The 27,987-nt window shown below is 42.8% G+C and overlaps 3 protein-coding genes across 4 annotated transcripts in view; all 3 read left to right on the top strand.

The window, feature by feature from the left end:
- Positions 1-27,987, top strand: part of pnp4b (purine nucleoside phosphorylase 4b) — a 392,972-nt gene that overhangs the window by 220,259 nt on the left and 144,726 nt on the right. The window lies entirely within an intron of this gene.
- On the top strand, positions 343-17,818 carry myo1eb (myosin IEb). The gene is made up of 27 exons (XM_034553989.1): positions 343-529; positions 2,909-3,046; positions 3,132-3,221; positions 3,300-3,394; positions 4,335-4,422; positions 5,553-5,642; positions 5,740-5,871; positions 7,366-7,500; positions 8,486-8,618; positions 9,634-9,830; positions 9,942-10,022; positions 10,215-10,301; positions 10,508-10,594; positions 10,691-10,858; positions 10,959-11,044; positions 11,312-11,393; positions 11,486-11,691; positions 11,770-11,914; positions 12,003-12,117; positions 12,213-12,382; positions 13,174-13,319; positions 13,975-14,121; positions 14,247-14,404; positions 14,488-14,562; positions 14,646-14,838; positions 15,280-15,455; positions 16,673-17,818. Exons 1-27 carry the CDS (start codon positions 527-529, stop codon positions 16,747-16,749), a joined length of 3,300 nt encoding a protein of 1,099 aa, XP_034409880.1. The 5' UTR covers positions 343-526; the 3' UTR covers positions 16,750-17,818.
- The window catches only part of prune (prune exopolyphosphatase), a 10,180-nt gene continuing 1,507 nt past the window's right edge, over positions 19,315-27,987 (top strand). Inside the window, exons 1-7 of the mRNA XM_034553996.1 lie at positions 19,315-19,561; positions 20,050-20,157; positions 20,228-20,430; positions 21,754-21,938; positions 22,030-22,188; positions 27,130-27,221; positions 27,985-27,987. The exon at positions 27,985-27,987 is cut by the window's right edge and continues 156 nt beyond it. Coding sequence (XP_034409887.1) covers positions 19,523-19,561; positions 20,050-20,157; positions 20,228-20,430; positions 21,754-21,938; positions 22,030-22,188; positions 27,130-27,221; positions 27,985-27,987 — 789 coding nt within the window. The 5' untranslated portion in view covers positions 19,315-19,522. The remainder of the gene's footprint in view (positions 19,562-20,049; positions 20,158-20,227; positions 20,431-21,753; positions 21,939-22,029; positions 22,189-27,129; positions 27,222-27,984) is intronic.

Below are 27,987 nucleotides of genomic sequence, written 5' to 3'. Positions count from 1 at the left end.
ACAAATTAAAGATTAAAAAGTAATGTTGATCAGATAAACTTTTGATTCTTCAAAATAAATTAAATTGTGAGTTAATTTAGTTTTTATAGTTTTTATTGTTTTTATTGATATTTTCTAAAAACACGTCTGTACTTAATAATCAATCAATAATCAATTAGAATTGAACTTTAAAATAAATAATATAACAAATAAAATAAAGAAATACCTTTCAGAACAAAGGTAGTGCAGAAAGCAAGGCGGTGGTTCTGGACTACATTACCCAGAGTTCCGCAGGCACAAGGAGGGGGCGGGGCTTCACCTGCCCACACCTGCAGAGCGTTGAGCCTGAAGACTGAAGGAAGACGAAGTGAGAACATGGTGCCGAGACCAGCAGAATCCTTCTGATTCACTGATCTGACTCAACGGATCCGGACTGAGCTGATCCGGGATCAGTCCAAGCTCACCTGGATCCCGATCCACCTGAGACTCACTGAAGATTGCTCAACGTCTACCTGAAGCCGGAAGTGAAGCAAGAGGAGCAGCAGACATGGTGGGTCCCTCTCTTTACTTCAGACTGCTGGAAACGGGAGAGTCCGGGTCCTGATCCTGAACCCGATCCCGGTCCCGATCCTACAGGATCAGATCCCTGATCGGATTTCTGCAGCTGTTTGTTAAAAGTTTAATAATTCAAAAGTAATCTTAAACTAAAATTTGACAATCTGATCTTTAAAAATGTAATAAACAAAAAAGACTAAAACTAAGAAAATATGTTTTATTAATGTAGATATAAATAATAATACATGTATTATTATTGTACATATAAATAATAATAAAGTATATATGAATGCACTCAATGTTGTTTTAATATAATAATATATAATAACTTTCTCTTGATTTAATTAGAAATCATTTTAACTGTATTTGATTTAAATGTTCTAATATTTACATATATTAATATTTTACTACAGGAACAGTAAAATATTAGTAACTTTATATATTTACAGTATGAGCCTTTATTAAAATGATTATTATTATTATAATAATTATTATTAATTATTATTATTTCTAATCTGCTCATTAACGTGCACATTAATCAATTAATACAGATATAATTATTTTCTCAGTTTAGTTTTCAAGTTAATATTTATTTTATGTTTTTAGTTGAACGTTGACTAATCTGACTACACACACACACATATACAAACAGACACACACACACACACACACACACAAACAGACACACACACACACACACATATACAAACAGACACACACACACACACACATACAAACAGACACACACACACACATATACAAACAGACACACACACACACACATACAAACAGACACACACATATACAAACATAGACACACACACACACACACACACACACATATATACAAACATAGATACACACACACACACACATAAACATAGATACACACACACACACACACATATACAAACAAAGATACACACACATATACAAACATATATACACACACACACATATACAAACAGACACACACACACACATATACAAACATAGATACACACACACACACACATACAAACATAGATACACACACACACACACACACACATACAAACATAGATACACACACACACACACATACAAACATAGATACACACACACACACACACACACATACAAACATAGATACACACACACACACGTACACAAACATAGATACACACACACACACACACACACGTCAGGGCGTCGCCGCTCTTCAACAAGATCCCACAGGACAGAAGGAATGCTGGAATCCTTCAGGAAGGAGACACACACACAGGAACACACACAGTAACACACACACACACACACAGGAACACACACAGGAACACACACACACACACACAGGAACACACACAGTAACACACACACACACACACAGGAACACACACAGGAACACACACACACACACACACACACAGGAACACACACACACAGGAACACACACAGGAACACACACACACACAGGAACACACACACACAGGAACACACACACACACAGGAACACACACAGGAACACACACACACACACACAGGAACACACACAGAAACACACACACACACACACACACACACACACACACAGGAACACACACAGGAACACACACACACACACACACAGGAACACACACAGAAACACACACACACACACACACACACAGGAACACACACAGAAACACACACACACACACACAGGAACACACACACACACACACACACAGGAACACACACAGGAACACACACACACACACACACACACACCACACACACACAGAAACACACACCTACACACACACACACACACAGAAACACACATACACACACACACACAGACTAACTACATAATACAGACCAAGTCATCTAGACTACCTGAACCAGACTACCTAATCTGGACTACCTAACCCAGACTACCTATTCCAGACTACCTAACCCAGACTACCCATTCCAGACTACCTAACCCAGACTACCTATTCCAGACTACCTATTCCAGACTACCTATTCCAGACTACCTATTCCAGACTACCTATTCCAGACTACCTATTCCAGACTACCTAACCCAGACTACCCATTCCAGACTACCTAACCCAGACTACCTATTCCAGACTACCTATTCCAGACTACCTATTCCAGACTACCTAACCCAGACTACCTATTCCAGACTACCTATTCCAGACTACCTATTCCAGACTACCTATTCCAGACTACCTAACCCAGACTACCCATTCCAGACTACCTAACCCAGACTACCCATTCCAGACTAACTAACCCAGACTACCTATTTCCTGTCAGTAAAGACATTCAGAATCGTACCTGCAGGTCAGAGGTCAGCGGTGATGGACATGATGTGATGGACAGCTGACTGTCTCTGTGTTTATGCCCCGCCCCTCAGGGTAGTAAGGAGCGTTACCATTGGCTGGCTCAGAACGTGAAGGTGAGCGGCGTGGACGACATGGTGCTGCTGTCCAAGATCAACGAGGACGCCATCACAGAGAACCTGAAGAAGAGATACATGGACGACTACATCTTCGTATCCTGGCTTCATATGTAAACGACGTGGTGTAAATACTCTGTTCTGGTTCTGGTTCTGGTCCTTGACCCGGTTCTCTTGTCAGACCTACATCGGTCCAGTTCTGATCTCTGTGAATCCATTCAAACAGCTTCCGTATTTCACTGACCGAGAAGTGGAGCTCTACCAGGGAGCGGTGAGGATGACGACAACAACAACACAACAACAACAACACATAAAAGATCAATAAGGTGTTGACTTCCTCTTCCTCCAGGCTCAGTATGAGAACCCCCCCCACATCTATGCTCTGGCTGACAATATGTACAGAAACATGATGATTGACAACGAGAACCAGTGTGTCATCATCAGGTATGCGGGACTAATAGGCCACCAACAACAACAACAACAACAACAATACTAACACCTAAATATTACTAAACAAGCTTAAAGTTATCAAGCTTCTGTGTGGGTGGGTCTTCATCAGGTTTGATTGACAGCATTGTGTTATTAATATATGAATATCCCGAATATGAACATGTTCATTGATCATCGGTAAGTTATTGATCTCAGAGATGCTCCGTTACTTCATGACTTATTTTAAAGTAGTCGTACACGGTGGAATCATCAGGATCAAGTACTTTAATACCAACTACTTGACACGTAAATAATATGAGACATTAGTATAATTCACAATTAAACAAACCTTATTAAAGTGTGCTGTGTGGAGAAGAGTGGTGGGCCGAAGTAATAGAGCCCAGTAAATATTAGTTTAATCAAAAATATGAACCAGGAAATATTAATTGGGGCAGATAATAAGTTCATGAAGCGAGGAAATAAAAAGTCTCCTTCCTGTTTTCTATCATCCGAGTTCAACGTTGATGTTAAAGGTTTTGACTTCCGGAGGTAAATTAATGTGTTGAGACTGCTTCCTGTTTCCTGCTTCCTGCTCCATGCTTCCTGTTTCCTGCTCCCTCTTTCCTGTTTCCTTTTCCTGCTCCCTCTTTCCTGTTTCCTGCTTCCTGCTCCATGCTTCCTGTTTCCTGCTCCCTCTTTCCTGTTTCCTTTTCCTGCTCCCTCTTTCCTGTTTCCTGCTTCCTGCTCCATGCTTCCTGTTTCCTGCTCCCTCTTTCCTGTTTCCTGCTTCCTGCTCCATGCTTCCTGTTTCCTGCTCCCTCTTTCCTGTTTTCCTGCTCCCTGCTCCCTGTTTCCTTTTCCTGCTCCCTGTTTCCTTTTCCTGCTCCCTGTTTCCTTTTCCTGCTCCCTGTTTCCTTTTCCTGCTCCCTGTTTCCTGTTTCCTGTTTCCTGCTAGCGGTGAAAGTGGAGCTGGAAAAACTGTTGCGGCCAAATTCATCATGAGCTACGTGTCCAAAGTGTCTGGAGGAGGAGACAAAGTCCAGGTACTACTATTGGGACTACTATTGGGACTACTATTGGGACTACTATTGGTACTACTATTGGGACTACTATTGGTACTACTATTGGTACTACTATTGGGAGGGACTACTATTGGGACTACTATTGGGACTACTATTGGTACTACTATTGGTACTACTATTGGGACTACTATTGGGACTACTATTGGTACTACTATTGGGACTACTATTGGGACTACTATTGGTACTACTATGGGGACTACTATTGGGACTACTATTGGTACTACTATTGGGACTACTATTGGGACTACTATTGGTACTACTATTGGGACTACTATTGGTACTACTATTGGTACTACTATTGGGACTACTATTGGTACTACTATTGGTACTACTATTGGGAGGGACTACTATTGGTACTACTATTGGGACTACTATTGGTACTACTATTGGTACTACTATTGGTACTATTGGGACTACTATTGGTACTACTATTGGTACTACTATTGGGACTACTATTGGTACTACTATTGGGAGGGACTACTATTGGTACTACTATTGGGAGGGACTACTATTGGTACTACTATTGGTACTACTATTGGGACTACTATTGGGACTACTATTGGTACTACTATTGGTACTACTATTGGTACTACTATTGGTACTACTATTGGGAGGGACTACTATTGGTACTACTATTGGTACTACTATTGGTACTACTATTGGGAGGGACTACTATTGGTACTACTATTGGTACTACTATTGGGAGGGACTACTATTGGTACTACTATTGGTACTACTATTGGGACTATTGGTTCTGATAGTTAAGGTGTACACAAAACAACACACAGCCACAGATAACTGTCTCTGATGCAGTAACTCAGAATTAAAATCTGATTAGATTTGGATCGGTGTATTACTGCTGGTAGTACTAATGGTATTACTACTGTTATTACTGCAGGTAGTACTAATGTTATTACTACTGTTATTACTACTGTTATTAGTGCTGGTAGCACTACTGTTATTACTACTGTTAGTACTGCTGGTAGTACTTCTGTTATTACTGCTGGTGTTACTACTGTTATTACAACTGTTATTACTACTGTTATTACTGCTCTTATGGCTACTGTACCGCATTCCCGGTGTGTGTGCAGCACGTTAAAGACATCATCCTGCAGTCGAACCCTCTCCTGGAGGCCTTTGGGAACGCCAAAACTGTTCGCAACAACAACTCCAGCAGATTTGTGAGTATGAATATATTCAGACATATATTTATACACAGTAAACAGAGTACTGCAGAATACTACTAACACATACTACTAACATGTGCATTGTCCTCAGGGTAAATACTTTGAGATCCAGTTCAGTCGAGGAGGAGCTCCTGATGGAGGAAAGATCTCCAACTTCCTGTTGGAGAAAACTCGAGTTGTTTCTCAGAATCCTGGAGAGAGAAGCTTCCACATCTACTACCAGGTACTCGTGTGTGTGTGTGTATGTATATATATATATATGTATATGTATATATATATATATATATATATATATATATATATGTGTATATATGTGTATATATATGTGTATATATACACATATATATACACATATATATACACATATATATATATATATATATATATATATATATATATTACATTTACTGCAACGTGTACTACTATGTACCGCAATGTGTACTACAATACTCCCAACTTCCACACTTCCTCTCCTGTGTCCGTCACTTCCTCTCTTGATTCCATCACTTCCTCTCATTCCGTCACTTCCTCTCCTGATTCCATCACTTCCTCTCTTGATTCCATCACTTCCTCTCTTGATTCCATCACTTCCTCTCCTCATTCCGTCACTTCCTCTCCTCATTCCGTCACTTCCTCTCCTGATTCCATCACTTCCTCTCTTGATTCCATCACTTCCTCTCCTCATTCCGTCACTTCCTCTCCTCATTCCATCACTTCCTCTCTTGATTCCATCACTTCCTCTCCTCATTCCGTCACTTCCTCTCTTGATTCCGTCACTTCCTCTCCTCATTCCGTCACTTCCTCTCCTGATTCCATCACTTCCTCTCCTCATTCCATCACTTCCTCTCTTGATTCCGTCACTTCCTCTCCTCATTCCGTCACTTCCTCTCCTGATTCCATCACTTCCTCTCTTGATTCCGTCACTTCCTCTCCTGATTCCATCACTTCCTCTCCTCATTCCGTCACTTCCTCTCCTGATTCCATCACTTCCTCTCCTCATTCCGTCACTTCCTCTCTTGATTCCATCACTTCCTCTCCTCATTCCGTCACTTCCTCTCTTGATTCCTTCACTTCCTCTCCTCATTCCGTCACTTCCTCTCCTGATTCCATCACTTCCTCTCCTGATTCCATCACTTCCTCTCTTGATTCCATCACTTCCTCTCCTCATTCCGTCACTTCCTCTCTTGATTCCATCACTTCCTCTCCTCATTCCGTCACTTCCTCTCCTGATTCCATCACTTCCTCTCTTGATTCCGTCACTTCCTCTCCTGATTCCATCACTTCCTCTCTTGATTCCATCACTTCCTCTCCTCATTCCGTCACTTCCTCTCTTGATTCCTTCACTTCCTCTCCTCATTCCGTCACTTCCTCTCCTGATTCCATCACTTCCTCTCCTGATTCCATCACTTCCTCTCTTGATTCCATCACTTCCTCTCCTCATTCCGTCACTTCCTCTCTTGATTCCATCACTTCCTCTCCTCATTCCGTCACTTCCTCTCCTGATTCCATCACTTCCTCTCTTGATTCCGTCACTTCCTCTCCTGATTCCATCACTTCCTCTCTTGATTCCATCACTTCCTCTCCTCATTCCGTCACTTCCTATCCTGATTCCATCACTTCCTCTCCTCATTCCGTCACTTCCTCTCCTGATTCCATCACTTCCTCTCTTGATTACATCACACTTCCAGAATAACCTGTGTTTGACCTTTGACCTCAGATGTTAGAGGGGGCGAGTTCGGAGCAGCGGGAGAACCTCGGGGTCACGACCCCCGACTATTACTTCTATCTCAACCAATCAGGAACCTACACGGTGGAGGACATGAACGACAAGAAGGAGTTCCTCGATACGATGGTCTGTCTGTCTGCCTGTCTGTCTGTCTCTCAGGAGGCCATGTCAGTAGTGGGTCTGTCTGTCTGACTGTCTGTCTGTCTCTCAGGAGGCCATGTCAGTAGTGGGTCTGTCTGTCTGACTGTCTGTCTGCCTGTCTGTCTCTCAGGAGGCCATGTCAGTAGTGGGTCTGTCTGTCTGACTGTCTGTCTGCCTGTCTGTCTCTCAGGAGGCCATGTCAGTAGTGGGTCTGTCTGTCTGACTGTCTGTCTGCCTGTCTGTCTCTCAGGAGGCCATGTCAGTAGTGGGTCTGTCTGTCTGACTGTCTGTCTGCCTGTCTGTCTCTCAGGAGGCCATGTCAGTAGTGGGTCTGTCTGTCTGACTGTCTGTCTGCCTGTCTGTCTCTCAGGAGGCCATGTCAGTAGTGGGTCTGTCTGTCTGACTGTCTGTCTGCCTGTCTGTCTCTCAGGAGGCCATGTCAGTAGTGGGTCTGTCTGTCTGACTGTCTGTCTGCCTGTCTGTCTCTCAGGAGGCCATGTCAGTAGTGGGTCTGTCTGTCTGACTGTCTGTCTGCCTGTCTGTCTCTCAGGAGGCCATGTCAGTAGTGGGTCTGTCTGTCTGACTGTCTGTCTGCCTGTCTGTCTCTCAGGAGGCCATGTCAGTAGTGGGTCTGTCTGTCTGACTGTCTGTCTGCCTGTCTGTCTCTCAGGAGGCCATGTCAGTAGTGGGTCTGTCTGTCTGACTGTCTGTCTGCCTGTCTGTCTCTCAGGAGGCCATGTCAGTAGTGGGTCTGTCTGTCTGACTGTCTGTCTGCCTGTCTGTCTCTCAGGAGGCCATGTCAGTAGTGGGTCTGTCTGTCTGACTGTCTGTCTGCCTGTCTGTCTCTCAGGAGGCCATGTCAGTAGTGGGTCTGTCTGTCTGACTGTCTGTCTGCCTGTCTGTCTCTCAGGAGGCCATGTCAGTAGTGGGTCTGTCTGTCTGACTGTCTGTCTGCCTGTCTGTCTCTCAGGAGGCCATGTCAGTAGTGGGTCTGTCTGTGGAGGAACAGGATTCAGTTCTTCAGCTCGTTGCAGGAATTCTTCATCTGGGAAACATCAGCTTCAGAGAGGAGAACAACTACGCTGTGGTGGAGAGCCAGGACTGTGAGACTAGACAACGTACACAACACGACGTACACAACACGACGTACACAACACGACGTACACAACACGACGTACACAACACGACGTACACAACACGACGTACACAACACGACGTACACAACACGACGTACACAACACGACGTACACAACACGACGGACACAACACGACGTACACAACACGACGTACACAACACGACGTACACAACACGACGTACACAACACGACGTACACAACACGACGTACACAACACGACGTACACAACACGACGGACACAACACGACGTACACAACACGACGTACACAACACGACGTACACAACACGACGTACACAACACGACGTACACAACACGACGTACACAACACGACGTACACAACACGACGTACACAACACGACGTACACAACACGACGTACACAACACGACGTACACAACACGACGTACACAACACGACGTACACAACACGACGTACACAACACGACGGACACAACACAACGTACACAACACAACGTACACAACACAACGTACACAACACAACGTACACAACACAACTTACACAACACAACGTACACGACGTACACAACACAACTTACACAACACAACGTACACAACACGATGTACACAACACAACGTACACAACACAACTTACACAACACAACGTACACAACACAACGTACACAACACGACGTACACAACACGACGTACACAACACGACGTACACAACACGACGTACACAACACGACGTACACAACACGACGTACACACCACGATGTACACAACACAACTTACACAACACGACGTACACAACACGACGTACACACCACGATGTACACACCACGATGTACACAACACAACTTACACAACACGACGTACACAACACGACGTACACACCACGATGTACACACCACGATGTACACAACACAACTTACACAACACAACGTACACTGTACACAACACAACGTACAATGTACACAACGTACACAACGTACACACATCAACACATGCCTGTCCTCCCTTCAGTCCTGGCCTTCCCGGCCTTCCTGCTGGGGGTCCCTCAGGACGGGCTGTGCAGTAAGCTGACCAGCAGGATGATGGACAGCAAGTGGGGCGGGACGACGGAGTCCATCGCCGTGACGCTGAGCACAGAGCAGGCCTGCTTCTCCAGAGACGCGCTGTCCAAAGCGCTGTACACCAGGCTGTTCGACTTCCTGGTGGACGTCAGTCACTTCCTCACTTCCTCACTTCCTGCTCACGTTCTACTCAAACACTAGTTTTACTGTGTGTGTGTGTGTGTGTGTGTGTGTGTGTGTGTGTGTGTGTGTGTGCAGTGTGTTAATAAAGCCATCCAGAAAGACCAGGAGGAGTTCAACATCGGAGTCCTTGATATCTACGGCTTTGAGATCTTCCAGGTAGAAACACCAACACTTGTGTACTCGTGAGGACCCTAAAGGAAACTAAACCTCAACCTTCAGAACTTTGAAAACGTAGACAAAATGTTTTGAGGTCTAAAACTCCAATCAGCTAATCACCTGTTTTCTGCTGGATCAATGGATCCATTGATTGATCGACTCCACCGATCTGATCGGTGACTTATTTTTCAGAGAAACGGCTTCGAGCAGTTCTGCATCAACTTTGTGAACGAGAAGCTGCAGCAGATTTTTATTGAGCTCACGCTGAAGGCCGAACAGGTGAGGCACCATGATGTCTCGGTGATGACATCACGGTGACATCATCGCACCATGACGTCACCGTGACGATCTCATGATGATGTCACCATGACGTCACCACCTTCTTATTGAGAATGGTTTAGTGTGAGCCAGTGACTCCCTCAGTATTTACTGGTTATGGATAGTTGTTGATTGACAGAAGATGAACAGAGTGAATGTCTCTGCAGGACGAGTATGTCCAGGAGGGGATCCAATGGACGCCCATCGAGTATTTCAACAACAAGGTGGTCTGTGACCTCATTGAGTCCAAACTGGTGAGTCAACCAATCAGCTTCCTCTCTTTGTCCTCACCACATGAATATGAACACAGCTCTGTTTAGCATTGCAACGTTTGCCTGGACATTTCCCAGAATCCTCTTGGGCTCATGAGCGTCCTGGACGACGTGTGTGCAACGATGCACGCTAAAGGTGAAGGGGCGGACCAGACGCTGCTGCAGAAGCTCCAGGGACAGATCGGATCCCACGAGCACTTCAGCAGCTGGAACAAAGGGTTCATCATCCACCACTATGCCGGGAAGGTACACCTGTGTGTGTGTGTGTGTGTGTGTGTGTGTACAGGTGTTTACCTGTCTGTGTGTACAGGTGTTTACCTGTCTGCCTGTCTGTCTGTCTGTCCAGGTGTCGTATGACGTCAGCGGGTTCTGTGAGAGGAACAGAGACGTGTTGTTTAATGACATCATCGAGCTGATGCAGAGCAGCGAGTTGTAAGTCTTCACACTCTGAGACTCGTCTGTTCTCATTAGATGCAGGAGGTCACAAATACCCACAAACCTCTGCTCAGCAGATACATGAGCAAGAGGTCAAAGTTCAGGGTTCCATGCTCCAAGTAGTTTATCCCTTTTGAACTCTTTAAAGCTGTTTTGTACTCAAAGTAAAAAGTAGGAAATTTGAAACATAGCTTAAGTGGGTGTGTCTGATGACCTCATGACGACCACAACAATAATACCCACCTGTGGTGTGTTTGTGGTCAGTCCGTTCATCAGAGCTTTGTTCACTGAGAACCTGGAGGTGGAGAAGAGAGGCCGTCCGTCCACCGCCAGCAGTAAGATCAAGGTGAGAGAGTCTTTCCTGCAGCGCCTCAGGATGAACACGTGGAGCTTGTTTTATGTCAGTTAAGGTGCAAACTCCCCCCCCCCCTCTTTTAGAAACAAGCCAACAGTCTGGTCCAGACTCTGATGAAGTGCACCCCCCACTACATCCGCTGCATCAAACCCAACGAGACCAAACGCCCCCGGGACTGGGAAGATAACCGAGCCAGACACCAGGTGGAGTACCTGGGACTCCGGGAGAACATCAGAGTCCGGCGGGCGGGATACGCCTACAGACGGGCCTTCAACAAGTTCTTGCAGAGGTCAGAGGTCAAACAGGGTACCGTCCTGGAAGCTGTGTGGCCGCTTCGAACATGCTAACAGAGATTTGTGCGCTGCAGGTACGCCATCCTGACTAAGGAGACCTGGCCACGTTGGAAAGGCAAGGAGCGCCAGGGAGTCCTGCATCTCCTCAACTCCGTCCACATGGACCAGGACCAGTTCCAGCTGGGCAAGACCAAAGTCTTCATCAAAGCTCCGGAGTCGGTACGAATCCCAACTCAGGAAGTGGTTCATCATGCTTGAACTGTCTTGTCTTTATGTTTGTTGGCTCGTGTCCGTTTCCTCTCTGCAGCTCTTCCTGCTGGAGGAGATGAGGGAAAGGAAGTATAACGGCTATGCTCGGGTCATCCAGAAGGCCTGGCGTAAACACATCGCTGTCCGCAAGTACGTCAAGATGAGGGAGGAAGGTAAGACCATCTGCCGTCGGGGGGGGAGAGAGAGAAGGGAGCGCTACGTTTGTGAGTCTAGAACATCGTGATAAGTGCTTCTGTGGTTCCTTCAGCCTCCGACGTTCTTTTGAATAAGAAGGAGCGCCGCAGAAACAGCATCAACAGGAACTTCGTGGGCGACTACCTTGGGACCGAGAACCACCCGGAGATCAGACAGTTCGTCGGCCGCCGAGAGAGAATCGACTTCGCTGACGTCGTGGTGAAGTTTGACCGAAGATTCCGGGTAAAAACTAAGCTGCAGAACTTGTTTTTAGAATATCAGGCATTGTGTGAAAGTTTCATACAGTCCAGATTCATCAGCCAGACCCCAACGTTTGTGGCCACTTGTTTGATCCCCTGGGCGAAGACGAGCTTGAAGACCGGTCCTTCACTCTCCTGGAGTTGCTTCAGGCCAGAGTTGTGGAGGAACAACCGTCCAGGACCTTGAGGTCCGGCTCACTCATGTGGGCAAGTCGTACGTACCGTGCCACCCCGGATATACCGACATGGCCTTCTCCCACTCTTCTTCTGGCTGCGTCTGATTTGTGTGGTGGCCTACAACCGGGGTGTCATGACACAGGAGAAGATCTGCAGCACCGGGACTCCAATGACCTCAAAGTATCGGGTTGCAGGTACAGAAGTTTAAATGGGGAGGAAGTCGAGCAACCATGAGGCAACAAGAGTCGAGAGATGTTTGTTGAGGCGTTGGGCTCTGGTGGGGATGATCGCAATAGGCTAGGGAAGACCGGTTCACCACTTAGTCTTGGAGGAAGTTTGAGGATCCGCTGAGACCACCAGGATTGGGGGGTATGAACTATGTGAGAATGTGCTGGAGTGCAAACTTTCATGGTCTGACAGAAACCCAGCAGATCAGGTCAAAGAGGACAGTTCCGTAAACCCTCTGTGAACACAGACCCTCAGGGGTTCCAATTCAGGACCCAAATCCACTGTTTTACCTGTCAAAAGTCCCCAAATCCAGGTTATATTTCTTTATAACTTCCTGACTGAATGTTCTGTTTTCCTGATGTTCCACAGACTGTGAAGCGAGACCTCATCTTAACCCCAAAGTTCCTGTACCTGATTGGTCGAGAAAAGGTGAAGCAGGGTCCAGATAAAGGTCAGATCCAGGAGGTTCTCAAGAGGAAGATAGAGCTCAACAAGATCCAGTCTGTTTCCCTGAGGTACACCACCAGAACAATATATGGAACCAGGACCAGATTTAGACCTGGAACTACAGCTACTACCAGGGCTGGAGCTAGACCTGGAACTAGGAATGGAACTTGCAACAGAGCTAGAACAGGACCCAGGCCCACATCTAGAATTAGAACTAAAACCAGGACTGGTACTACAACTAGAATCAAGTCCAGAACTAGAACCAGTGCTAAAAGCAGAACTAAAACTACAACCAGGGAGAAACTGTAACCAGAACTAGAACTATGACATAAACAAAAAATTGATGCAGGACAAGACGTAGAGCTAAACCAAGAACCAGAACTACAACTAGAACCAGAGCCAGAACTAAACCAAGAACCAGGGCCAGAACTACAACTAGAACCAGAACCAGAACTACAACTAAATATAGAATCAGGAACAAGACAAGTATTATGACTCAGCCATTGGACAAGAGCTACAACAGTAACTAGAACTAGAACTAGCAGAAGGGCCAGGACCAAGACCAGCACATTTAGAAGATGCCCCAAATGCATTATTTCCTCCGTGAGAAAATTAAAAGATTGTTCTTGTCTTTCTACGTATGTCTGATAGTCTCTCTACCTGTCTGTCTCTCTACCTGTTTGTCTCTACCTGTCTGTCTCTACCTGTCTCTCACTCTGTCAGCACTCTGCAGGATGACTTCTTCATCGTCCATGAAGAGGAGTACGACAGTGTTCTTCAGAGCATCTTTAAGACGGAGTTCCTCAGTCTGCTGGTCAAACGTTATCAGGAGAAAACTCAGAAGAAGCTTCCGCTGAAGTTCAACAACCTGTCAGAGACTTTTAAATTTAGTTTGACTTAATATAAAGAAATGCAAACATGAGGTTCTACATGACGTAATGTTTACTAATATAAGTCGAACATCTACATGAATATCAGCTGTTTCTGTCCTCCAGCCTGGAGTTTAAGGTGAAGAAGGGAGGCTGGGGTCCATTCAGCTCTTCAGGGTCCCGACAGATCCAGTTCCAGGATGGTCAGGGGGATGAGGCCGTCCTGAAGCCCAGCGGCAAGGTCCTGCAGGTCTCCATCGGACCGGGTCTGCCCAAAAACTCCAGTAAGTTCTGACATGCTTCACCACAAATTCTTCCACAACTTCCTGTGTGCTCCCCCTCACTTCCTGTTTGTTTTGATTTGTAGGACCGACAAGGAAAGACCAACGCAAGAGCCGCTATATGGGGAGCCAGACCGCGTCCACCAACCAGTACAACTCCGGTACCAGGAAACAACCCTTCAGGTGTCGGGGCGTCACAGATTGAGCAACTGTTGGCTTCTAATCTTTCTTTGTTTCCCCTCAGCGCATCGCTCCAGAGGGGGCGGAGCTCCCCGAGGAGGCTCCTCCTCCTCCTCCAGAGGCTCCCTGCTGAGGCAGCAGTCCAGCATGGACCAGCCCAGTCTGCCCCGCCTCCAGAGCCGGCACCACCACGACAACCAGCCCAAGAAACACCAAGACATGGGCTTCATGAACGTCCCCGACCAGGGCGCCGCTGGGTGAGCCCACCAGCAGCAACACCGTTAAACCAGTAACCGGTATTAACATCATGACCAGTATTAACCAGGGTCACCGGTATAAACATCATAACCAGTGTTAACCAGGGTCACCAGTATAAACATCATAACCAGTATTAACCAGGGTCACCAGTATAAACATCATAACCAGTGTTAACCAGGGTCACCAGTATAAACATCATAACCAGTATTAACCAGGGTCACCAGTATAAACATCATAACCAGTATTAACCAGGGTCACCAGTATAAACATCATAACCAGTATCAACCAGGGTCACCGGTATAAACGTCATAACTAGTATCAACCAGGGTCATTGAAACCAGCCATAGCCACCTCAGACCTTTGATAACTGTTGGGGTAATGCTTGGTCCTGTTTCTGGTCCTGGTGCTGGTTCTACAAACTGTTCTCTGGTTCACTGCAGACTTCAGCGGCGCCGGTCGAAGGAGGTAAAGCCTCTTCCTGGATCAGGTCGACCCAAACCAGCTCCCAAACCGAAGCCGCGGTCTCCACAGTGCCGAGCTCTGTACGCCTACGACGCCCAGGACACGGACGAGCTCAGCTTCAATTCTGATGACGTCATGGAGATACTCACTGAAGGTACTAATACTGATGTCAAGATTACCATCACTAGTACCACTCATGTTACTGCTACTGTACTTCAACTACTGCTAGCAGTGATACAGCTACTTCTAATTTTAGTACTACCACTACTTCTAGTACTGCTGATACTACTTTATTTTTATGTCAGACAGACAGACAGATATGTACTTCATTCATCCCGAGGGGGACATTTGTTTGTAGCAGCAACAAACAAGTTTACAATACAATAAAATAGCAGATATATAGACATATTACATTTAAATAATATAGAAAATGCAAAAAATGCAAAGTGTATACAGTGTATGTAAGTGAGTAGAAAGTATAGAAAGTGAAGTTGTGTGAGGTTTATTGATGTTGTTCAATTAGAGGAGGATCTGGCCAGAGGTGATTTATTATACTGCCTTATTGCATTTGGCAGGAATGTTATTTCCACTACTTTTAGTAATACTGGTATTACTTGTACTTTTACTACAGCTACCAGTACTACTACTTCACACAACCTGCATGTTCTAGCTAGATAGCAGTCGCGTGCTAACCAAAAGCTAATGCTAGCTGTTCGTAAACGGATTGTAAACAATAGTTTTCAGACCACCTTGATTTTTAAGGCTCCAAATTGACAAGCAGCTAACATTAGCTCAGCAGCTAGTATTAGCTCAGCAGCTAGCATTAGCTCAGTACCTAACATTAGCTCAGAAGCTAGCATTAGCTCAGCAGCTAACGTAAGACTGATCAGTTTAGATGATGATTATCATCAGTTTGTCGTTATTAGCATAAGTACAACGCAGCATTCAACATTTATTACTGCTCATTATGTCCAATCACAATGTAGCAACAATAACTAGTGCCAGCAGGTGTGCCAGTGTGTTAAACTATACATGTACCTATTCTCATGTTAGCATGCCTGGCTTACTAGCTTCCTACACTAGAAATCGAATGCTACTTCCACAACAAAGAGTTAGCCGCTGTGTCCTGAACTCAGCTGGATTTGATGAAGTTAACTACGTCACATGAGATGTTTATTTGTAAGGTTATATTTTGGTTTAGTAGACAAAATTACTTGATCTGCTTTGGAAAAAGATCATTAGAATCCGAAAACCATTTTAGGATGGTGCGGTGTGCAAAGGGTGCTGCAATGAAAACTGAAAGGATCATATTACAGCTATAGTTGTCCTGTGGTCCTGACATGAGATTCATAGTCTCTGAACTTTCTGTAGATGCATCTGGTTGGTGGTTCGGTCGGTTGCGGGGCAGAGAGGGGATGTTCCCAGGAAACTATGTGGAGAAGATCTAAACCTCCTCATTGGTGAGGGGTGGGTCAGAGGTCACCACATCTTTCAACACATCAACTAACAGGAAAGAGGAAGCTGAACATTACAAGATCATTCATATAAAAACACACGTATGTTTCAGTCAGTGACGACAGCTGTCAACCTGTCAAAGGTCAGTGTCTGGTTAAATGTCCCTGTAATACTGTGTCCAGTCAGGTTAAATGTCCCCGTAATACCGTGTCCAGTCAGGTTAAATGTCCCCGTAATGCTGTGTCCAGTCAGGTTAAATGTCCCTGTAATACTGTGTCCAGTCAGGTTAACTGTCCCCGTAATACTGTGTCCAGTCAGGTTAAATGTCCCCGTAATACTGTGTCCAGGCAGGTTAAATGTCCCTGTAATACTGTGTCCAGTCAGGTTAAATGTCCCTGTAATACTGTGTCCAGTCAGGTTAAATGTTCCCGTAATGCTGTGTCCAGTCAGGCTAAATGTCCCCGTAATACTGTGTCCAGTCAGGTTAACTGTCCCCGTAATACTGTGTCCAGTCAGGTTAACTGTCCCCGTAATACTGTGTCCAGTCAGGTTAACTGTCCCCGTAATACTGTGTCCAGTCAGGTTAAATGTCCCCGTAATGCTGTGTCCAGTCAGGTTAACTGTCCCCGTAATACTGTGTCCAGTCAGGTTAACTGTCCCCGTAATACTGTGTCCAGTCAGGTTAACTGTCCCCGTAATACTGTGTCCAGTCAGGTTAACTGTCCCCATAATGGTGTCCAGTCAGGTTAACTGTCCCTGTGTGACTTCAGTCTCTGATCATCTCTTGTTTTAAAGCAACAGCTCAATCAATTCCCCATCAGTGTTACCATGTAAACCTGCAGTGCAGCGCCCCCTACCGGCTCCAGTGTTTACTACAGCCATGATATGAAAAGTGTTAAATATCTTCCAACCAGATCAAAGATGAACGTTACCCTGGAACTTCAAAACATGAATTAAATATTTGATTATCCTAAACATGAAAAAACATGACTGAACACAGTTTTTATTCCTGTGGATGAAAAGTAAATTATATGAATAATAAAATAATTAGATTTTAATGACGTTCTGTATGTATCTGCTTGTTTTTCTGATTGTTTTCTACAATTGAACACAAGTGTTTTTTTTCAGCCAATAAACTGACATTTCAATTAATTACAAACCTGAGTTTGAGTTGATGAACAGAAGTTTATTATTTAACCGTCAATTTCTTAATCCGTCATAAAAATAGCAGATTTAATCTGAAAGGAGCAGCTGGCGGGACGACGTCCTGATCAATACTTTAGGAGGACAGCATGGTCCAGATCAATACTTTAGGAGGACAGCATGGTCCAGATCAATACTTTAGGAGGACAGCATGGTCCAGATCAATACTTTAGGACAGCATGGTCCAGATCAATACTTTAGGAGGACAGCATGGTCCAGATCAATACTTTAGGAGGACAGCATGGTCCTGATCAATACTTTAGGACAGCATGGTCCAGATCAATACTTTAGGACAGCATGGTCCAGATCAATACTTTAGGAGGACAGCATGGTCCAGATCAATACTTTAGGACAGCATGGTCCAGATCAATACTTTAGGACAGCATGGTCCAGATCAATACTTTAGGACAGCATGGTCCTGATCAATACTTTAGGAGGACAGGATGGTCCAGATCAATACTTTAGGAGGACAGCATGGTCCAGATCAATACTTTAGGAGGACAGCATGGTCCAGATCAATACTTTAGGAGGACAGCATGGTCCAGATCAATACTTTAGGACAGCATGGTCCTGATCAATACTTTAGGACAGCATGGTCCAGATCAATACTTTAGGACAGCATGGTCCTGATCAATACTTTAGGACAGCATGGTCCAGATCAATACTTTAGGAGGACAGGATGGTCCAGATCAATACTTTAGGAGGACAGCATGGTCCAGATCAATACTTTAGGAGGACAGGATGGTCCAGATCAATACTTTAGGAGGACAGCATGGTCCAGATCAATACTTTAGGACAGCATGGTCCAGATCAATACTTTAGGAGGACAGCATGGTCCAGATCAATACTTTAGGACAGCATGGTCCTGATCAATACTTTAGGACAGCATGGTCCAGATCAATACTTTAGGAGGACAGGATGGTCCAGATCAATACTTTAGGAGGACAGGATGGTCCAGATCAATACTTTAGGAGGACAGCATGGTCCAGATCAATACTTTAGGACAGCATGGTCCAGATCAATACTTTAGGACAGCATGGTCCAGATCAATACTTTAGGACAGCATGGTCCAGATCAATATTCCAGTTTGATATGTTCTTGCTTGAAGAGTTCCTCTGGTCCAGGGTTGTGCTGCCTTGAAGTACGAAAGGAAATGTGGGGATTTTGTTCATTTAGATTCATTTAGATTGAATCTTTCTACCAAATACAATAAAACAAAGTTCCTCTTTTTCTATTCATTTGTCAGCATAAATGTTTAGTTTAACGTTCTATGCATAAGATTAATTTGGTTTATTTTAGTTGTGAATAAATAACAACTCGTATTTCCCACGCTTCCAGTGTACCATGAACGCATCATGACCTTTAACCCAGCAGCACCAACGACCGTCGTCCCCACCGCTCCGCGTTCACGATAACGGCACCGCGTGACTGACAGCCCACTGCTCGGTGACCCGGTGGAACCGTTTACCGGATCCGTTAATCGGCCAGAGTAGCGGCTAGTTAGCGGCTAGTTAGCGGCTAGTTAGCGGCTAGTTAGCGGCCACAGCGAACAGCTGACTGAAGATGGAGGAGTTTCTGTTGAGCTGCAGGGGGACCCTGAAGGTAACACACACACACACATACATACACACACATATAACGTTATATACAATGTGTGTGCGAGCGTGTGTGTGTGTGTGTGTGTGTGTGTGTGTGTGTGTGTGTGTACACTCACTAGCTTCATAATGTTTGTATTGGTCAGTTAGCCACACAGGCTATTTATAGTTTTTTATATATATATATATATATATATATATATATATATAGCTAGTTAGATGTAAAGTTAGAAACAATCACTCTGTCGGTTAACCTTTCAAAGTAAACTTCCGGGCAAGGAACAACATAATAGAATATTTTCAAACTAACAATAAGGAAAACATTTAGACTGAAGTGTCATTGTCATGGCTTAAATTATTCATTTATTTATATATATATATATATATATACTCGTATTTATTTACGGTTGTTATATCACCTTTAGTTTTATTTGATCAAGCCCTGATGAGCTTCTTTCTCAGACATACGGGTTTACAAAGTAAGATGTCCTCCAGGTGAATCCGGATCAGGCCGGTTCAGGGCTCCATGTGGTTCTGGGGAATGAAGCCTGTGATCTTGACTCCATGGTGTGTGCTCTGACCTACGCCTACTTCCTGTCCAAGGTGAGCCTCTGAGCCTCCGTGCAGGTGTGTGTCCCGTGGATGTGTACCTGAGTGTGTCTGTCTCCGTCAGAGCGGCGGCTCCGAGGCGCTCGTCATCCCGCTGCTCAACATCCGCCAGTCGGAGCTGCTGCTGCGCTCGGACTGCGTCTACCTGCTGCGACAGGTGTGTCTGTCTCCAGACCTGCTGCTGTTCAGAGACCAGCTGGACCTGCCGGCGCTGCACCGGGACGGCCGCCTGCGGCTGACGCTGGTCGACCACAACGTCCTGCCCAGGTAGCCACGCCCACCTGACAGGTGGCCACATACTTCATACAGGTGGCCACATACTTCATACAGGTGGCCACATACTTCATACAGGTGGCCACATACTTCATACAGGTGGCCACATACTTCATACAGGTGGCCACATACTTCATACAGGTTTCCACATACTTCATACAGGTTTCCACATACTTCATACAGGTGGCCACATACTTCATACAGGTTTCCACATACTTCATACAGGTGGCCACATACTTCATACAGGTGGCCACAGGTGGTCACATACTTCATACAGGTGGCCACATACTTCATACAGATGGCCACATACTTCATACAGGTGGCCACATACTTCATACAGGTTTCCACATACTTCATACAGGTGGCCACAGGTGGTCACATACTTCATACAGGTGGCCACATACTTCATACAGGTTTCCACATACTTCATACAGGTGGCCACATACTTCATACAGGTGGCCACATACTTCATACAGGTAGCCACATACTTCATACAGGTAGCCACATACTTCATACAGGTGGCCACATACTTCATACAGGTGGCCACATACTTCATACAGGTGGCCACATACTTCATACAGGTAGCCACATACTTCATACAGGTGGCCACATACTTCATACAGGTGGCCACATACTTCATACAGGTGGCCACATACTTCATACAGGTGGCCACATACTTCATACAGGTAGCCACATACTTCATACAGGTGGCCACATACTTCATACAGGTTTCCACATACTTCATACAGGTGGTCACATACTTCATACAGGTTTCCACATACTTCATACAGGTTTCCACATACTTCATACAGGTTTCCACATACTTCATACAGGTAGCCACATAATTCATACAGGTGGCCACATACTTCATACAGGTGGCCACATACTTCATACAGGTAGCCACATACTTCATACAGGTGGCCACATACTTCATACAGGTGGCCACATACTTCATACAGGTGGCCACATACTTCATACAGGTTTCCACATATTTCATACAGGTGGCCACATACTTCATACAGGTGGCCACATACTTCATACAGGTGGCCACATACTTCATACAGGTGGCCACATACTTCAGACAGGTGGCCACATACTTCATACAGGTGGCCACATACTTCATACAGGTGGCCACATACTTCATACAGGTGGCCACATACTTCAGACAGGTGGCCACATACTTCAGACAGGTGGCCACATACTTCATACAGGTGGCCACATACTTCAGACAGGTGGCCACATACTTCAGACAGGTGGCAGCAAACATCTGGCCGATAACGTGATTACCTGTCTCATCCCAGTGTATCTGTCCTGCAGTTCAGATAGGGACCTGGAGGCGGCGGTGGTGGAGGTGATTGACCATCACCTGCTGGAGAGAGACTCCTCCCCCTACTGTCCAGTTACCGTGGAGACAGTGGGATCCTGCGCTACCTTGGTCACTGAACGTATCATGCAGAAGGCTCCGGAGATCCTGGACCAGCAGGTTGCCCAATTGCTCTACGGTAAATACACAAACGCGTCCTCGACGTCACATCATACGCTCAGTTTTTACTTACTGTGTGTGTATTTGTGTGTATTCTTGCGGCTGTGTAGCGGCGGTGGTGCTGGACTGCGTCAACATGGCTCCCTCAGCAGGGAAAGTGACTCCTAAGGACCTCCGGCTGGCTGAGGCGTTGGAGGCTCGTTTCCCGGCTCTGCCAGAGAGAGACGCTCTCTTCCACGAGCTGCAGGACGCCAAGTTTGACGTCTCAGGTGAGGGACGGACAACTTTACTGCATTTACTTTGTGGTACTTATTGCAATGTTTTGTAGTATTATTGTGGTACTTATTGCAGTGTTTTGTAGTATTATTGTAGTACTTATTGCAGTAGTATCGTAGTACTTATTGCAGTGTTTTGTAGTATTATTGTAGTACTTATTGCAGTGTTTTGTAGTATTATTGTGGTACTTATTGCAGTAGTATTGTAGTACTTATTGCAGTGTTTTGTAGTATTATTGTAGTACTTATTGCAGTAGTATTGTGGTACTTATTGCAGTGTTTTGTAGTATTATTGTAGTACTTATTGCAGTAGTATTGTGGTACTTATTGCAGTGTTTTGTAGTATTATTGTAGTACTTATTGCAGTAGTATTGTAGTACTTATTGCAGTGTTTTGTAGTATTATTGTAGTACTTATTGCAGTAGTATTGTGGTACTTATTGCAGTGTTTTGTAGTATTATTGTAGTACTTATTGCAGTAGTATTGTAGTACTTATTGCAGTAGTATTGTAGTACTTATTGTAGTACTTATTGCAGTGTTTTGTAGTATTATTGTGGTACTTATTGCAGTAGTATTGTAGGACTTATTACAGTGTTTTGTAGTATTATTGTGGTACTTATTGCAGTAGTATTGTGGTACTTATTGCAGTAGTATTGTAGTACTTATTGCAGTGTTTTGTAGTAGTATTGTAGTACTTATTGCAGTGTTTTGTAGTAGTATTGTGGTACTTATTGCAGTAGTATTGTAGTACTTATTGCAGTGTTTTGTAGTATTATTGTAGTACTTATTGCAGTGTTTTGTAGTATTATTGTGGTACTTATTGCAGTAGTATTGTGGTACTTATTGCAGTGTTTTGTAGTATTATTGTAGTACTTATTGCAGTAGTATTGTAGTACTTATTGCAGTGTTTTGTAGTATTATTGTAGTACTTATTGCAGTAGTATTGTGGTACTTATTGCAGTGTTTTGTAGTATTATTGTAGTACTTATTGCAGTAGTATTGTAGTACTTATTGCAGTAGTATTGTAGTACTTATTGCAGTAGTATTGTAGTACTTATTGCAGTGTTTTGTAGTATTATTGTGGTACTTATTGCAGTAGTATTGTAGGACTTATTACAGTGTTTTGTAGTATTATTGTGGTACTTATTGCAGTAGTATTGTGGTACTTATTGCAGTAGTATTGTAGTACTTATTGCAGTGTTTTGTAGTATTATTGTAGTACTTATTGCAGTGTTTTGTAGTATTATTGTGGTACTTATTGCAGTAGTATTGTAGGACTTATTGCAGTGTTTTGTAGTACTTATTGCAGTAGTATTGTAGTACTTATTGCAGTGTTTTGTAGTAGTATTGTAGTACTTATTGCAGTGTTTTGTAGTAGTATTGTGGTACTTATTGCAGTAGTATTGTAGTACTTATTGCAGTGTTTTGTAGTATTATTGTGGTACTTATTGCAGTATTATTGTAGTACTTATTGCAGTAGTATTGTAGGACTTATTGCAGTGTTTTGTAGTATTATTGTAGTACTTATTGCAGTGTTTTGTAGTATTATTGTGGTACTTATTGCAGTAGTATTGTAGTACTTATTGCAGTGTTTTGTAGTATTATTGTGGTACTTATTGCAGTAGTATTGTAGTACTTATTGCAGTGTTTTGCAGTAGTATTGTAGTACTTATTGCAGTGTTTTGTAGTTTTATTGTGGTACTTATTGCAGTAGTATTGTAGTACTTATTGCAGTGTTTTGTCGTATTATTGTAGTACTTATTGCAGTGTTTTGTAGTAGTATTGTGGTACTTATTGCAGTAGTATTGTAGTACTTATTGCAGTGTTTTGTAGTATTATTGTGGTACTTATTGCAGTAGTATTGTAGTACTTATTGCAGTGTTTTGCAGTAGTATTGTAGTACTTATTGCAGTGTTTTGTAGTTTTATTGTGGTACTTATTGCAGTAGTATTGTAGTACTTATTGCAGTGTTTTGTCGTATTATTGTAGTACTTATTGCAGTGTTTTGTAGTAGTATTGTGGTACTTATTGCAGTAGTATTGTAGTACTTATTGCAGTGTTTTGTAGTATTATTGTGGTACTTATTGCAGTGTTTTGTAGTATTATTGTGGTACTTATTGCAGTAGTATTGTGGTACTTATTGCAGTGTTTTGTAGTATTATTGTGGTACTTATTGCAGTGTTTTGTAGTATTATTGTGGTACTTATTGCAGTAGTATTGTGGTACTTATTGCAGTGTTTTGCAGTAGTATTGTAGTACTTATTGCAGTGTTTTGTAGTATTATTGTGGTACTTATTGCAGTAGTATTGTAGGACTTATTGCAGTGTTTTGTAGTATTATTGTGGTACTTATTGCAGTAGTATTGTAGGACTTATTGCAGTAGTATTGTAGTACCTATTGCAGTAGTATTGTAGTACTTATTGCAGTGTTTTTGTAGTATTATTGTAGTACTTATTGCAGTGTTTTGCAGTAGTATTGTAGTACTTATTGCAGTGTTTTGTAGTATTATTGTGGTACTTATTGCAGTAGTATTGTGGTACTTATTGCAGTGTTTTGTAGTATTATTGTGGTACTTATTGCAGTGTTTTGTAGTAGTATTGTGGTAGTTATTGCAGTAGTATTGTAGTACTTATTGCAGTGTTTTGTAGTATTATTGTGGTACTTATTGCAGTAGTATTGTAGTACTTATTGCAGTGTTTTGTAGTAGTATTGTGGTACTTATTGCAGTAGTATTGTAGTACTTATTGCAGTGTTTTGTAGTATTATTGTGGAACTTATTGCAGTGTTTTGTAGTAGTATTGTGGTACTTATTGCAGTAGTATTGTAGTACTTATTGCAGTGTTTTGTAGTATTATTGTGGTACTTATTGCAGTAGTATTGTAGTACTTATTGCAGTGTTTTGTAGTAGTATTGTGGTACTTATTGCAGTAGTATTGTAGTACTTATTGCAGTGTTTTGTAGTATTATTGTGGTACTTATTGCAGTGTTTTGTAGTAGTATTGTGGTACTTATTGCAGTAGTATTGTAGTACTTATTGCAGTGTTTTGTAGTATTATTGTGGTACTTATTGCAGTGTTTTGTAGTAGTATTGTGGTACTTATTGCAGTAGTATTGTAGTACTTATTGCAGTGTTTTGTAGTATTATTGTGGTACTTATTGCAGTGTTTTGTAGTAGTATTGTGGTACTTATTGCAGTATTATTGTAGTACTTATTGCAGTAGTATTATAGTACTTATTGCAGTGTTTTGTAGTAGTATTGTAGTACTTATTGCAGTGTTTTGTAGTAGTATTGTAGTACTTATTGCAGTGTTTTGCAGTAGTATTGTAGTACTTATTGCAGTGTTTTGTAGTATTATTGTGGTAGTTATTGCAGTAGTATTGTAGTACTTATTGCAGTGTTTTGTAGTATTATTGTGGTACTTATTGCAGTGTTTTGTAGTATTATTGTGGTACTTATTGCAGTGTTTTGCAGTAGTATTGTAGTACTTATTGCAGTGTTTTGTAGTAGTATTGTAGTACTTATTGCAGTAGTATTGTAGTACTTATTGCAGTGTTTTGTAGTATTATTGTGGTACTTATTGCAGTAGTATTGTAGTACTTATTGCAGTGTTTTGTAGTAGTATTGTGGTACTTATTGCAGTAGTATTGTAGTACTTATTGCAGTGTTTTGTAGTATTATTGTGGTACTTATTGCAGTGTTTTGTAGTAGTATTGTGGTACTTATTGCAGTAGTATTGTAGTACTTATTGCAGTGTTTTGTAGTATTATTGTGGTACTTATTGCAGTGTTTTGTAGTAGTATTGTGGTACTTATTGCAGTATTATTGTAGTACTTATTGCAGTGTTTTGTAGTAGTATTGTGGTACTTATTGCAGTAGTATTGTAGTACTTATTGCAGTGTTTTGTAGTATTATTGTAGTACTTATTGCAGTAGTATTGTAGTACTTATTGCAGTGTTTTGTAGTAGTATTGTAGTACTTATTGCAGTAGTATTGTAGTACTTATTGCAGTGTTTTGTAGTAGTATTGTAGTACTTATTGCAGTGTTTTGTAGTAGTATTGTAGTACTTATTGCAGTGTTTTGTAGTATTATTGTGGTACTTATTGCAGTAGTATTGTAGTACTTATTGCAGTGTTTTGTAGTAGTATTGTAGTACTTATTGCAGTGTTTTGTAGTATTATTGTGGTACTTATTGCAGTAGTATTGTAGTACTTATTGCAGTGTTTTGTAGTAGTATTGTAGTACTTATTGCAGTGTTTTGTAGTAGTATTGTAGTACTTATTGCAGTGTTTTGTAGTAGTATTGTAGTACTTATTGCAGTAGTATTGTAGTACTTATTGCAGTGTTTTGTAGTAGTATTGTAGTACTTATTGCAGTGTTTTGTAGTAGTATTGTAGTACTTATTGCAGTAGTATTGTAGTACTTATTGCAGTGTTTTGTAGTAGTATTGTAGTACTTATTGCAGTGTTTTGCAGTAGTATTGTAGTACTTATTGCAGTGTTTTTGTAGTATTATTGTGGTACTTATTGCAGTAGTATTGTAGTACTTATTGCAGTGTTTTGTAGTAGTATTGTAGTACTTATTGCAGTGTTTTGCAGTAGTATTGTAGTACTTATTGCAGTGTTTTTGTAGTATTATTGTGGTACTTATTGCAGTAGTATTGTAGTACTTATTGCAGTGTTTTGTAGTAGTATTGTAGTACTTATTGCAGTAGTATTGTAGTACTTATTGCAGTGTTTTGTAGTAGTATTGTAGTACTTATTGCAGTGTTTTGTAGTAGTATTGTAGTACTTATTGCAGTGTTTTGTAGTAGTATTGTAGTACTTATTGCAGTAGTATTGTAGTACTTATTGCAGTGTTTTGTAGTAGTATTGTAGTACTTATTGCAGTGTTTTGTAGTAGTATTGTAGTACTTATTGCAGTGTTTTGTCCTCAGGTCTGAACACTCAACAGATGTTGTTGAAGGACATGAAAGCTGTTTCAGGAAGTTTGAATGTCGCCATTTCTGCTCTCTACGTCACACTGGAGGTCAGTTTATAACACACTGTACACACTGTAGTACACACTGTAGTACACACTGTAGTACACACTGTAGTACACACTGTAGACACTGTAGTACACACTGTAGTACACACTGTAGTACACACTGTAGACACTGTAGTACACACTGTAGTACACACTGTAGACACTGTAGTACACACTGTAGACACTGTAGTACACACTGTACACACTAGTACACACTGTAGTACACACTGTACACACTGTAGTACACACTGTAGTACACACTGTATACACTGTAGTACACACTGTAGTACACACTGTAGTACACACTGTACACACTGTAGTACACACTGTACACACTGTAGTACACACTGTAGTACACACTGTAGTACACACTGTAGTACACACTGTAGTACACACTGTAGACACTGTAGTACACACTGTAGACACTGTAGTACACACTGTACACACTAGTACACACTGTAGTACACACTGTAGTACACACTGTAGACACTGTAGTACACACTGTACACACTGTAGTACACACTGTAGTACACACTGTACTACACACTGTACACACTGTAGTTTTCTGTACTGCATATTGTACTGCGAGCTGTTGGTACATAGAGGCTCCACCTGCTGTTCCGACCAATCAGCTGTGAGCTGACCTCAGATCTGTGACATCACTCTATCAACGGCTGGACGACTATTTGAACTCAGAACTCCGTCTGAGGGTAAAAGGCATTCTGGGTAATGTAGAAGATCACTAACGTGTGTGTGTGTGTGTTAGGAC

The sequence above is a fragment of the Cyclopterus lumpus genome, chromosome 16, assembly GCF_009769545.1.
Source record: "Cyclopterus lumpus isolate fCycLum1 chromosome 16, fCycLum1.pri, whole genome shotgun sequence".
In the NCBI taxonomy this organism is placed as follows: domain Eukaryota; kingdom Metazoa; phylum Chordata; class Actinopteri; order Perciformes; family Cyclopteridae; genus Cyclopterus; species Cyclopterus lumpus.
The sequence above is the reverse complement of the archived record's forward strand: the minus strand, read 5'-3'. Positions and strand labels throughout refer to the sequence as shown.

Excerpts from the sequence above, each read along its gene's own strand:
- myo1eb (XM_034553989.1), top strand. Across the intron at positions 9,831-9,941 it reads TGTTCGACTTCCTGGTGGAC|TGTGTTAATAAAGCCATCCA; the intron begins GTCAGTCACTTC and ends GTGTGTGTGCAG. Across the intron at positions 11,045-11,311 it reads CTGATGCAGAGCAGCGAGTT|TCCGTTCATCAGAGCTTTGT; the intron begins GTAAGTCTTCAC and ends GTTTGTGGTCAG.